This window comes from Symsagittifera roscoffensis, chromosome 9, assembly GCF_963678635.1.
Source record: "Symsagittifera roscoffensis chromosome 9, txSymRosc1.1, whole genome shotgun sequence".
Lineage (NCBI taxonomy): Eukaryota > Metazoa > Xenacoelomorpha > Acoela > Convolutidae > Symsagittifera > Symsagittifera roscoffensis.
This window is the reverse complement of record NC_087070.1, coordinates 28,325,326-28,339,431: the sequence shown is the minus strand read 5'-3', so window position 1 is coordinate 28,339,431 and position 14,106 is coordinate 28,325,326. Positions and strand designations below refer to the sequence as shown.

At 33.6% G+C, this 14,106-nt stretch overlaps 1 protein-coding gene across 1 annotated transcript in view; it reads right to left on the bottom strand.

Moving 5' to 3' along the window:
• Positions 1-1,660: 1,660 nt before the first annotated feature.
• Positions 1,661-14,106, bottom strand: part of LOC134854805 (trace amine-associated receptor 9-like) — a 55,404-nt gene continuing 42,958 nt past the window's right edge. The window contains exons 7-8 of the mRNA XM_063871161.1: positions 2,328-2,429; positions 1,661-1,840 (exon numbers count right to left, since the gene is read on the bottom strand). Coding sequence (XP_063727231.1) covers positions 1,688-1,840; positions 2,328-2,429 — 255 coding nt within the window. The 3' untranslated portion in view covers positions 1,661-1,687. The remainder of the gene's footprint in view (positions 1,841-2,327; positions 2,430-14,106) is intronic.

Here is a 14,106-nt window from a genome sequence, read left to right as displayed (position 1 = left end):
CCTCAAACAGTCTGCCTCATAACCTACATTGAATAGCCTGCCCTAGATTTTATTTGCGTAACAAAGAGACTATATAGCCTGCCTCAGTCAGTTCAATTTGGAACGCTTTCTACTATGCTCGATTATTTCACCACTGACGCGTTATAGAGCGATACATATCGCACGCTACTTGGTCCCAATTTGGTCAAATTAGCTAATTTTCAACCCACCAGACCCTAACAAACTATAATCACCAGTGAATTTTTCTTTGAATCTGAGTTGAGGGCATACATACCTTTCATATGGTGTTAACAACGCAAAAAGTGGCAAGTTAAAAAGTGGCAATTTGTTTATTTATTAAGGAACGATTTAATCCTTCGCTTTTGCGTGTTATATGAACTATTATAGTGCCAGCTATTATTCCAAATTGGCCAAATTAGCATTTTTCAAACAACCATAAAATTTTAACAAGACTGCTTGTATCAGGGCGAAGCTCTGAAAGTTCCAATTGCCTTTTAACGTTTATGGAGCATTAATAACATAAACAATAAAAAAATTGAATGAAATAAAATAAATGAAAATTTTTTTTTTCTAAAATTTGAAAATTTTTCGATAAAAATCATACCCCCACACGCCATATAAAGTACAAAACAATAAATTTCGCACCTTGTAACAACTCAATTATGGCGTATAAGCTTCATTCAACCGATTTGGAACAATTTCTAAGACGAATTAAATCTCCGCTTACGCGTTAATATCGCAAAATATATCGCGCGTTAATTGTCCCAAATTGGCCATAATGGCAGGACAACAATAGCTTTCGTATGAAAAAAAAAATTCCTTCAAAAATGGCTATTTAAAAAGTCGAAATTTGTCTGAAAAAAAGATAACCCACCAGAGCACAAATATTCCGTTACTTTCGTTACGAAAGTCGGAACAATAAATCCCACTCCGAGTTGCTCATTTTTTATTGAATCTTTCAGACAAAACTGGCCAATCTTCCAGGGCTTGTGTGCACACTTTCCAGATCCGCCTGACACCGTCTTTACTCTGTGAAATATCCATGATATGTCGTAATGGGTGGAAAATGACCTGTGAAAAAAGTGTTTATTTTCCGCTCAAGTATCCAGTGGAAAAAAGAAAGAGCGGAACTCCCATTCTCTTAATTTAATCCATGCATTCATTGTATTGTTTACTTTTTCCTATGTTTTAAAGCTTAGTTCGCAGATCAGTTCACTCCTGTACCAATGTTTGAGACCAAGTAAAAACAACACCACGAGCATATATATTTCGTTTTCTTTGAAAGTAGAAAAAAAATCACACCGAGCGCAAAAAATGAGTTACTTTCCTTGAAAGTCGGAATTTGTAAAAAAAAAATTCACTTCCGTGAGTCAAAATAAAAACAAAGTATCCTGATTTTTTGAAGACTGTATCTATTTGGTATTATTATACCTGTCATTATATATAATGCAGGATCAAATTGATGAAACTCAAAAATTTTAAGTTGTTTACGACATAGAACGACATACCGTGCGCTAATTGTTCCCAATTGGCCAAATTGGCTATTTTCAAACCCCCATAACTTAAAAATAGATGATGACAGATGAAATTTCTTTTTGGCTTTGAGATCAGGGCAATAATTTTCAGATGGGATAAAAGACTTTACTTAAATTGGCCGGTCAAAAAGTTCGAAAGTGGAACAATAAATTCATCGTGTTTTAGTTATTTGGAATACTTTGCAGCTGCATAAATAGTTGGCAATGCGCTTGAAGCACTTCTGAAACTGAGGATACTTGGCGGCATAGATGAGGGGATTGAGAGTTGTTGCAGTGTGCACTAACCACACGGTCACATAGTACACCTGAAACAAATAAAATCTGCACCAACCAATGATAGATGTAAAAAAAGACGATTGAATTTGGTTTGTTTTATATGAACAAATCTCAACGTTTTTAGCAGGGGCTGACTTCGGGTTTTCTCTAAGAGGGATTTTCAAAAAAAGCTGAAAATTTTATCAACTTTTTTTAGGTTGACAAAATTAACTTTCCGAGGTCTCCGAAAGCACTAAAAAGACCCTGTTTTGGTCCAATTTTTTGCGCCGCAGGCGAACGTTTGAAAAAACTCTCGCCTCAAAATTAGTATATAGTGTCGCCAAAGGCGCTTTTTGAAAAAATTTATGGCCAGCCAGCCAAAATTGAGGTCTTAAAAAGTACCAAAGGTCAGGGGGACAAACCCCTGAGAGAGGGTGTCAGCCCACTCCCAAATCCGGTACTGGATTTTAGCAATAAAAATCCAAATTTTGCTCGCGGCAGGCTATAAATAACGCAATTAGGCGGATTGCGCCTCACCCCGTGGTACACTCTGTCTTGGAAGTCGAAAGTGACAAGGAGGAACCAGGGAAAGTTAGCCACCAGGAATGCAGCGAACATCATCATCAGTACCTTCATCAGCTAAAGCACAATCATTAATCACTCACAACTTCATTTCAAAGTACAATTGAAAAAAAAGGCACATAAAAAGCGCGACCGAAAAAAAAGCGCGATAGTTTCTTCGGATTGAAAACAAAGTTTTCTTCAAAATGTTAAATTTTTTCTAGTTGTAACTTCTATAGCTGAACAAGACTACCCGTATCAGGAATGTTCCGACTGCCTTTTAATGTCTAGTGAGCAGTAATAACATGAAAAATTTAAATGTAGTAAAACAAGATTAAAAATTTTCTTGAAAAAATTTGAGATTTTTTGTGCTAACATCCACCCACACGCCTTATTAGGTACAAAGTAATAAATATTGCTCCTATTAACAAATCAATTAAGGCGTATAAGCTTTCTTGAATCAATTTGGAACGATTTCTAAGACGGATTAAATCTCCGCTTACGCGTTAATTGCGCGAATTATATCGCGCGTTAATTGTCCCAAATTGGTGAAAATGGCGAAAATTGCAATCTTTAAACCCTCATAACAGGTGAAATATATTTTCAATTTTTAGCTCAAGACAACAATAGCTTTCGAATGATATAAAAAAACTCCGTCAAAATGGCTATTTAAAAAGTCGAAATTTGTCTGAAGAAAAGATAACCCACCAGAGCACAAATATTCCGTTACTTTCGTTACGAAAGTCGGAACAATAAATTCCACTCCGAATTGCTCATTTTTTATTGAATCTTTCAGACAAAACTGGCCAATCTTCCAGGGATTGTGTGCGCACTTTCCAGATCCGCCTGACACTATATTTACTTTGTGAAATATCCATGATGTGTCGTAATGGGTGGAAAATGACCAGTGAAAAAAGTGATTTATTTTCCACTCAAGTATACAGTGGAAAAAAGAAAGAGCGGAACTCCCATTCTCTTAATTAAATCCATGCATTCATTGTATTGTTTACTTTTTCCTATGTTTTTAAGCTTATTTCGCAGATCAGTTCACTCCCATTCAACGTTTTGCTCTCAGCTATCTGTGGAAAGAGCAAAACTTTCCGGTTTTTGCGCCAACTTCACGGATAAGTTTATCCCACAAAACTGCCTGTGTTATAAAATATCTGCAACTTTCACTGTGGAATAGGCCGTGGCAAAGTTTACACTAGGGATCATTTTAAGGATTAATCGCATTCAAAGTTCCGTTGTAATGCATCCGAGGAAGAATGCACAAGTTTTTGTTTTTTTTTGACCATTTTCTATTTTCTGCTTATTCTCCACGGAAATGTTTTTGCAAAATTCTCTTTAAACGTTTTGCTGAGTTTTTTTAATCAAAGTTTGACATATTCAAATTTTCTAAAGATTCTAAATTTTTACCGTTATTTAATTGATGTGTTTTTCAAAGCTATTATCAAAATAAAAATCTTTTTGAAAGTTCTTGGTGGAGTTATAATTGCGGGTCCAATTTCCTAAATTTGAGATTAGTTTTATTTTTTCTCTTCCTTGAATTTGTACGCTACTAGATATCAAGAAAACCTTTGTTAGCAAAATTCAGAAAATGGTCCATTGGTAAAGTAAGTTCATTATGGAAAATGCATGGGTGAAGCGGAGTCGTCGGAAGTACATCAGTAGTCAAAATGGGGAGTGATATACTTTAGGTGGAATTGAGAGCTTATAATAGCATTATTTAAATTGCAAAGTTTAGGTTTTACTTGAGTAACGTTCAAAAACTGCAAAAAAACTTGAAAAAATTTTCGAAAATTTTTAATTGAATTTATTTTAGTTTTTCTAGTCTTTTTTCAATAAAAATTGTTTTTCATCTTGCATTTTTATAATGACTATTAAATATACCCAATCTCCAGCTTTTGGTTTAGCTCCTTATATCACACCGAGCTGAAAAAAAACGAAAATAGTTTGAAAAACTTTGTTGTATTTTTTAAGATTGTGGTCGGGACATTTTGTGCTACTTGCATAGTAACCAGCTATCCTTGTTCCAATTAAGAGGTTTTTTATATAGAAGTATAACCAAAAAACTATAATTCGACAACTTGCATCAAAAGACAACTGGCAATAAAAAACTCGCAATAAAAGACAACTTGCAATAAAAGACAACTCGCAATATACTCACCACCGCAGTCGCATGAATCTGATGCGAGCTCGCTCAGCGGTAGGGTTCTATACAAAATTTGAGCCTATCGGAGCCACATAGAGTCTTAAGCCGGAATTCTCCCATTAAAAATTGAGTTGATGCTTTCCTTAAATTTTGCGAGTTGCCTTTGTTACGAGCTGTATTTAGTTGCGAGTTGCCTTTTGTTACGATTTGTCTTTAGTTGCGAGTTGCCGCGTTCTTCCTAAACGTACCCAACTTTCTTAACTCTGCTCCTTAATCATTTTCTGCTCTCTCTCTCTCTCGCTCTCTCTGTCTCTCCCTTTCTTTCTTTTCTTTCTTTCTTTCTTTCTTTCTTTTTTTCTTTCTTTCTCTCTTTCTCGCTTTCACTCTATATCTCTCATTCTCTCACTTTTGCCTTATTCTCTCTCTCTATCTCTCTCTTTCCCCGTCTCTCTCTCTCTCTCTCTCTCTCTATCTCTCTCTCTCTATCTCTCTCTCTCTCTCTCTCTCTCTCTCTTTATCTCTGCTGCTTTATAAACATTTCTGCTCGACCAGCCAATTCTACTAATTTTACCTAATTCGGGTGCTAGCAAAATTGTACTGGACCTGGTTTGATATCACCGTTGAGCCGTAAAAACAATAATTGACTCCACCTCCTTATCAAAACATCAATCGATAACAATCATTACCAGGCCAAACTGTATATTTTTTTACTTGCAAGCGGATTCCGCAACAGAGCAACAACAGTGCTACTTTTTCTTCGATCTTCTTTGCTGTTTTGGATTCCACGAAAAAAAGTTAAATCACTGCTTTTCTCAAAATTGCTCCAAAACAGGCAAGAATCCGCAAAAAAATTAGCGGAACCGAACCATTCTGTGTAATCCCCAAGCAAAAATATGTTCGTTACATTACAAACTACAATTTTACGGAATCTGCTTTTATTTGCGGAATTTGCTTGTTAGGCTTGTAATCCACTTACAGCCTTACAATTTTTATTAGTTTTGCAGAATCAGATTACAATGACGGAATCCGGAACTACTAGAGGGAATTTACTTGCTTTTTAAAACATGTTTAAGGACTAGTCTATTGATCATAGTAATCCAGAGACAGCAAATTGTGCACTTAACCAGTGTACAGTTTTGCCTCGTAATGACGGTTCCTTTTTGTGATTACATTTTATGCGCTTTAGTGTTAAAGCAATGAATAAGATAAGAGATAAATTGTGTTTGGATTGCTCATTACCCAGACAAATTTCACATTTTTAATAAATTTAATTTCGGCAGAATTTTTCTTTCAAAGATATTGTCCTGAGCTGAAAATTAGAAAAAAATTCACCTAAGATGTATGCGTTCGAAAATTGGAGAAGATGGTTTAAAAGAACTAAATATAAATTGAATTGAGACTAACTGATTCAAATATAGCGTTAACGAATGCACAATTTACTAACATAAAAATTTTGTATTTTACATAAAAGTTGGAGGATGATTTTGCTGAAAGAGCCCACCGTGAGCTTGTTCAGTTTGCCTGAATATTGATTTATAGTAAATTTAAGCGTCAGCAAGCAGTTGATGCAATTTTTGCGTCTGCTGAATTTCTCTGTTACTGGATTCACATATATCAACTTTGTTTCTCTGATTTTTCCTGTAACACAGCAAAAAATTGATCTTTTTGAAGTTTTCGACATCGAACTATAGTGCTTGAGTTTAATTGATTGAAAATAAATTTTGCAGAGGAAAGCGGGGAATGTTTATGCTTGGTCTGGTTTTGTTATTCAGTCAATTTTAGGCGATCGAAATAATCTCTTCAACAAAAATTTTTTATGCTCAGTTGAAGATATCAACTCCCTAAAATCAAATTTTAAAAAATATTCTACCCATGATCATTTTTTTTTGAAAATTGCCAATTTGAAAATTGACAATTTCACCATGCTCTTGACTAATTTATGCGCGTTTTGATTTTTTATCCATAATCGCGAAAGCGTAACGCAAAATAATTATGCGTGACGAATTATTCCGCGTCACAAAATCGGTCCAAATTGAATTGAGGCTAGCTAAGCGATACTATTATGTTTGTACGACTCGAATTTTTAAAGTTCATTTTTGATATTGTACGAAATTTTTTTTCAATCTATTATTTTCCCAAAAAATTATCGATAGAGTACGGGGCAATCGAAGCATTCAGGGCTTTGCCTTGATATAGGAGCAGCCTTGGGTTTTTATTCAGTCAATTTTCGACTTGTCAACTAAGCGTTTCTGACGGAATTTTTCATACCATCTGAGAGATATTGTTATCCTACGCTCAAAATTGAAAACTTTTTTAAAAAAAGTTATGGGCGTTTGAAAATTGCTAGTTTGGCCAATTTGGGATAATTAAAGTGCGATACATTGCTTACTAATAATACGCGTATGAAGCAAAAAAATGCGTTCCAATATGAATTGAGGCCAGCAATTTATTTCTAGTATCACAATATTAGACACTAAACACACCCTTAGTGTTTTACAATGCGTGCAATGGGATTAATTAAACAGAAAAGGAAAAATTTTTTCTTTTTTCAATTTTTCTGTCAGTTATTCATCAAAAAAAATTTCAATTGGCCTTAAATGCAGCCTGAATATGCAAGGCTTTGCCTTGATAAATGAGCACTCTTACTTAACTTAAGTTTTTTCAAACCGCATAGCAGAAAAAATCCAATATTTTTTTTGCAATACAAAAAGTTTTCTTGCAACTTTTTAGACTTCATATTTTTGAAAAGTTGACTAGGTTTGATTGAAACTTTTGCTTTACTTGCTCCTTTCCACCAGGATTTTTTTTTGCATTCACTTTTAAAAAACACTTTGTTTATGGGACAAAGTCTTACATGTAACGACTGCCACTTAAGCTCTCTGCAATAGATTTTAATAAAAATTCTCCAAAAAATTTCCATAAAAGAATTCGTTCAAAACTAAGTTAAAAATTCAAATTCTCTCATAAGGAAAAAACACACAAATATCTCACTTTTTCTTCAAAAGGCCAAAAAAGACAACTTGTATCAAGGCGAGGTCCTGATCGCTCTTTCTCTCTTTTAAGGTGTATAAAAGGATTCTGAAGACAAATCGAGTTGTTAGAAAGTGAAAGTCGAAAATGTTTTTATTGTTCCGAGTTTTTTCTTTTTTAAATTAGAGCGTTTAAACGCGAGTTATTGTAGCATATTTTTGCGCACTACTTTGTTATTTAAAAAAAGATTCGGAACAAATTCTGAGCTGGATTAATGCGCAGTGTAATTAATCCAATTTGGCACTTTGGAAACATCCATTACTTCTTGAAAAGAACTCACAGATTATGACCTGGGTACCCGCATCCATTTTCAAGCGTTAAGAATCGATTATAACATGATTTTAGTAACAGTCGTACAATAATTGAGAAAAAATTGATTTTTATCAATTAAAAATTGAATATAAGCTCTCTTTTTGAAATCAAATAAAATCAATTACATTAGATAATAATCGATTATAATCAATTATTTTCATCCGAATTTCTAATTTATTTGTTCTGCAGAAATATCCATTATAATTTATTATAATCTTTTTTGTTTGCCCATTTTGTTTTCGACCGTTACATGAATTGCTTATATTTTATGCTTTTCATAGAAGTTGGCTTATGTGAAAATGGGAAAATTGTTTTAACAGTTTTCGGATCATTTCAAATTTTCAACGTTTTTATTTTTTAATTTCTTCTTGATTATAATTGTTTCATGATTTACATTTTAAGTTTTTTTGACCCCTAAAAAATCAGTACACTGCTTTAGTTTCATGACTTATATAGCAGAGTTATATTTCACCTACCGCGCGATTCTTTCAACTAATATGAAGGGATCTCTATGAAACTTTTGTTTGGTGGTGTAACTCTTTGTGTTCAGATGAACCAAAGAGTGACAATACATCTTTATTTCAGAGATTATAATGAATAATAAGATAATTTAAGAGATATCGGAGATTTTCGGAAAAATTACAATCAAATGTCACGAAAAGTTTTATCATTATAATGAATTATAAATCGTTTAAACATCTAAATTTGGCGCCTATAATTAATTATAATTTTGTTAAAATTGCAATAATAATTTTAATATAATCTATTATTTTCTATTTTACTGAGCGCGGGTAGTGATGTATATACAAGTGATGTCCCTTGAAATTTCCATTGAAAACGGTTTATTGAAAAGTCAATTCAGTCTGATTAAAAAACTTTGTGAAAAATATGCTTATTAAAAAACATAGCGCAAAAAGTATCATTTTTCTGGATAAAAAATTGAAAAGCTATGTAAAGAAGGTCTTACGAAAAGTCGATTGATGGCCACTTATTGTTATTGATAGGCTGTCTTGTTTGTCATTTACTTGTTACATCAGTTTAGTAACCGCGAGGTATTCAATATATTGCAAAGTATGGAAGCTTTCATCAGCGCCATTAATTAGCCTTCTTTGTCAATAGTCAATAATCATCAAAAAAATGCAAGTGGTTCGTTTCTTTTGTTTTTTTTTGGTCAAATTCAGTTGACAAAAAATAAATAACTTTAATATTAATTACGATCAGTTAAATACAATTAATTGGCGGAAATGACTTGATATTATTTCTATAAATGGATTATTGGCAAATAAGGCTAATTAATTTCCTTTGATTGGAGTTTCAATACTTTCAAAGTTCAAACTTCTTGCTTACCTCGCGGTTTAAAAAAAGCTAACAGATGATCAGGGGCGGGTCCAGGGTTTTCTCGGGGGAGAATTTTTCAAAAAATTTCGGAAAAATTTGTCGACCTTATTGATTTTCCGAGCTCTCCCAAAGTAATAAAAAACTCTTTTTTGGCCAAACTTAGTACGCCGCAGTAAAATTTTGAAAAAACAAGCCAAAAAAGGGGTTTTTAGGCAGTTTTTGGAAAATTGTGACAAAAAAATTGCGTTTTCTTTTGGTGCGCGCTCCCTTCTCAAAGTTACATCATAAAAAAATTAGAAAATTTTTAGGGCGCCTTTAGAAATTTATAGGGTCCGTCATCAAAAATGGATGAATCAAAATAGTACAAAGGATGGACCCTATGGATCGGCAGGGGTCGAATCTTTGAGGGCGAAAGGGGGTTGAATCCCTACCCGCATCGGAAGCCAATGGATCATAATCAATTATTTTGTCATAATAAGGTCAGTATCTATAAAATTACAAAATTATTGATTATAATTCATTAAAAATGACTTATAATCCTAAAATGTTTTTTTTTTATGTCAATTTAATCCATTATAACTGATTATAATCCATTAAAAATGGTTTATTATCCAAGTATTCTTTCTGCCAATATAATCCATTATAATTGATTATTAGCATTTATAATGGATTTTTTCGAGAGGTTTCTCATGAAATTTCCAACTCATACCCTATTTATATTTAGTGCTATTGCTTCATGTTACGTTTCATAAAGTGTTACATATCACACCCTTCTCACCCTTATCACAACTACCATTCGCCCCCCCCCCCCACCCCATTTTATGGTTTAATCTGGGAGGATTATATATTGGTAGACTTGTGGGGAAGGGGGTTTATGATTGACACCCCCAGTTTACCCCCATCTTTAGTTGGGGAAGGTAAAAAAACTTGAAGGGGTGACGTTGAGACATGGCATTTAGTGAAAGACATAGCATAAAATTTCTGCGAAAAAAAATTTTAGATCTAAAAATAAAAGGTATTATTATCGATTATAATGGATTTTTATTTCAGAAATAATCGACTATGATGGATTATCTAGGCAAAAATAATCGATTTCAGTGCCAAAAATAATGGATTATAATGAGTTATTATTTTTCAAAAGAAAATGATTATAATGGCAATATAATAGCGATTTCCTGGTCTGAATTTTGTATCCAAATGAATTATAGTAGATTTTTTTGTCTAGGTCTAATCGATTCAAAACCTATTATAATCGATTCAAAACCTTAGGAGCTCGGTGCGAGTGAGGATCGAATCCCTGCAGGTGATTGAAGTCGATATGCCGAACGACTTTTATAAAGTTTTACAAAGTACTTTGCCGATGCTTTTGGACGTGTAGCTTTTACTAATTTTCAATTTTATTCGTAGACTATCGCTACTGTGAAGACAATTCCAGTATATATTTTGTGCTCACAAAAAATGAGTGTCAAAAATCAATTGTTATTGTTCTAAAATTGCAAAAGTAAACAATTTTCCAGATTCAGGCACCCCGGGTTGACCTCTATAAAATGCTTATCATACAATTCCATTACAAAAATCATTATTATACAATTCCATACATCAAGTGTATGGAGAAAATGCCTACTACACAATTTTTATACAGCTTCTAAAATCAAAAGAAATTAAAAATTAAACAATTTCTGCGGCTTTTTGAAAACAGTTCAACAGACTGGTAACGGTAAAAACTGACTTTAAAATTTTGGTTGCTACTTCTTAAAAAAACTTTTTTCTCTGGTCGCAGATTGCACGGCTTATTAGATGGGCTTTAAAGTAGTTTGTGCCGCATTTGAAAAAAAATTTTCCAAAAACTCTTTGTCATACAATTTTCATAAATGACAATATTTCAGTCATACAATTTCCATTACGGCAAAAATAATAGTTATTCAATTTTTTTTTATGAAAAATGTTTATTATAAGAGATTTCATACAATTTTCTGTACGTATGGAAGTGTATGGAATTGTAATGCAAGAAATTTTCCATTTATGAGAATTGTATGATAAGCATTTTGGTCAACCCGGGTACATTTACATTTTTTGATAAGATTCCTTGGTTGCACTCCATAGACGAAAAATGCATATCATACAATTCCGTACACAAATTGTATGAAAAGCGCTTATTATAAGGTTTCCATGTATGTGAAAATTGTATAACTAGCAGTTTTTAATAATTGTTGCAAAAAATCCAAAGTAAAAAATCCAATCTTCCGGGAAATATACCTTCTGTTTTAGTTGCAATATCATTTTATGCTCAATACTAGTTTCAAAACCACTCAAAATTGCTAAAAGTTCCTTTTGGCTAAATGCGTTTCTCACAAAATCGAAGTCAATATTAACAGAAAAGATTTTAAATCAGTGGAAAATAATCAAAAATTTTACAAATTGCGGGTTACAACCGCAATACTAGTCAGATAAACATCAAGATTTATGAGTTCAAGTTGGTAAAAATTTTTAAGTCCTGAAAACTCATCTGCTTATTATCTAATCGATCAATATTAACACTAATGGCCTGGATTTATTTTTTTACTTCGAGATTTTCACGCTTTACTTTGATCGTGAATACTCAATTCTGATTGGCCGAAAGTAAGCTAAAAAAATTTCAAGCATTCGGTCCTTCAAGCATGAGGGATGCCACCGGGCAGAAACATTCAGCAGACGCGAAATTTGCATCAACCTTTTGCTCACGGTCGGGTAGGCGGATGCTTCTGCTGCTCGATAAGTTTAAGCAAATTCAAATTCCTTTAAGCAAATTCAATTACAACTGAGCAAGACTCAACTCAAACTGCATCCAACGCGACGAAGACTTTTCGTGAGAAGCTGGAACTAAATGGACGGAAAATTACAGCATCAGAGGGTAAACTTTTTGTCGTCAGAGGGTAAACGATTTTAGACACAGGGTAAATATTTTGTCGTCAGAGGATAAACAATTGTAGTCACAGGGTAAATATTTTGTCGTCAGAGGATAAACAATTGTAGTCACAGGGTAAATATTTTGTCGTCAGAGGGTAAACGATTGTAGTCACAGGGTAAATATTTTGTTGTCACAGGGTAAACGTTTTGTTGTCAGAGGGTATACATTTTGTTGTCAGAGGGTAAACGTTTTGTTGTCGGTGGGTATACATTTTGTTGCCAGAGGGCAAACATTTTGTTGTCAGAGGGTACCCACACTGGAGTTTAATCGATTATATTGTCATTATATAGTCAGTACCCATAAATTTACAAAAGTATTTAATTTGAATCCATTAAAATTGGATTATTTTCTTAGTTTTTCCTATATATTAAAAATGGATTATCATCATAATATTTTTTGATATAAATATAATCCAACATTAACCGATTTTAATCAATTAAAAAGGATTTTTGAGAGGTTATCGATAAACTTAGCGAACTTTTCAAGTTATCTCATTTCCTGTTCAGTGCAGTTGCTACGGGCCGATTACTTTTCATAACTTAAGTTTTTCACATAAGATTTTAAAATTTAAAATTCTCTGCTCTTTCAACTTGGCAGGTTACCATTTTTATAAACTGTTCTTTTTTACCGTCGCCATAGTAAAAATTACCATTCGCCCACTACCATCCCCCACGCCTACTGCCCTCCCTCCGGCCACTACCCCTCTACCCTTACTTGAACGAGGGGGGTATTTAAGGCGGGGGGACTGAACTGCAGGTAACTGGACTCTTTATACACTCAAGTAGGGGATATATGTGTGGGGCTTAGGGTTTGGGAGCAGCTGGGGGGGGGGGGAGGGGGGAAGGTTCGGTAGTGACGTGCGTATAAGTTTCATAAGTGGCGGCGTGCCGTTTTTGAGTTGGTTTTTTTAGGGATGAACATGTTTGCTCGGGTTATAAATTTGCAAAGCGTTGATTTTTTAACAATTTGTAGACATTTTGATGTAATTGTGCAAAATTCTCATCCAATTGATTCAAGAATTCAATTAGTTGCAAACAATTTTCTGCAGAAAAAAAATCGATTTTCATGGATTTTTTTGGCCTAAAAAAATTGATTATTTTGTCAAAACAATCGATCAAAATAGATTTTTAAATATTGAAAATAATTGATTTTAATCCCCTAAAAATACATTTTCATGGTTGGATGGGTCATGAAAATTGATTATGTGGGTTAAGTTTTTTTTCGATAAAATCCATTATAATCGATTATTTCCCCTGAAACTCCAGTGCGGGTAAACATTTTGCTATCAGAGGCTAAACGATTGTCGTCATAGGGTAAACGTTTTGTTGTCAGAAGGTAAACAGTTTTATGTTAGAGGGTAAACATTTTTATGTCAGAGGGTAAACATTTTTATGTCAGAGGGTAAACATTTTTATGTCAGAGGGTAAACATTTTGTTGTCAGAGGGTAAATATTTTGTTGTCAGACAAAAAACGTTCTGTTGCAGAAATGAGCGGAGCCTTCGAGAGATCCGGCAGTAAACGGAGACTTTTGGACCGGGTTTTAACATGGCGCGGAAGGACGTTGGAGTGTCAATGTAGTTACAACTACTTCAGAGGGAACCATGCATCAGGCTACTTTTCCGTAGGCTACTTCACAGATGAGGAAAGATGTCGGTTGATCGTTTTACAATTCCAAAAACTGTAACACATACTAAATGTATTTTTGCGATCAGTTAAAATCTATTTCAAACTACCAGTCTGAATCTATCATGTGCTAAATTTTAATGCTAGTTACAAATTTTAGGGTTTAGGGGTACTTTTTTGAAAATTTTTGAAAATTTTCTTGAAGTCTGATCACAACACAAATGTAAGTTTTTCAGAAAAATTATACCAAAAAGTTGGAGCCTAGTGAAAATTAATATACATTTTTGTGAGGTTTCAAATTAATTTATACATCCGCTGCGTCCATTTTTTCCGCAAAAAAACATTAATGGTA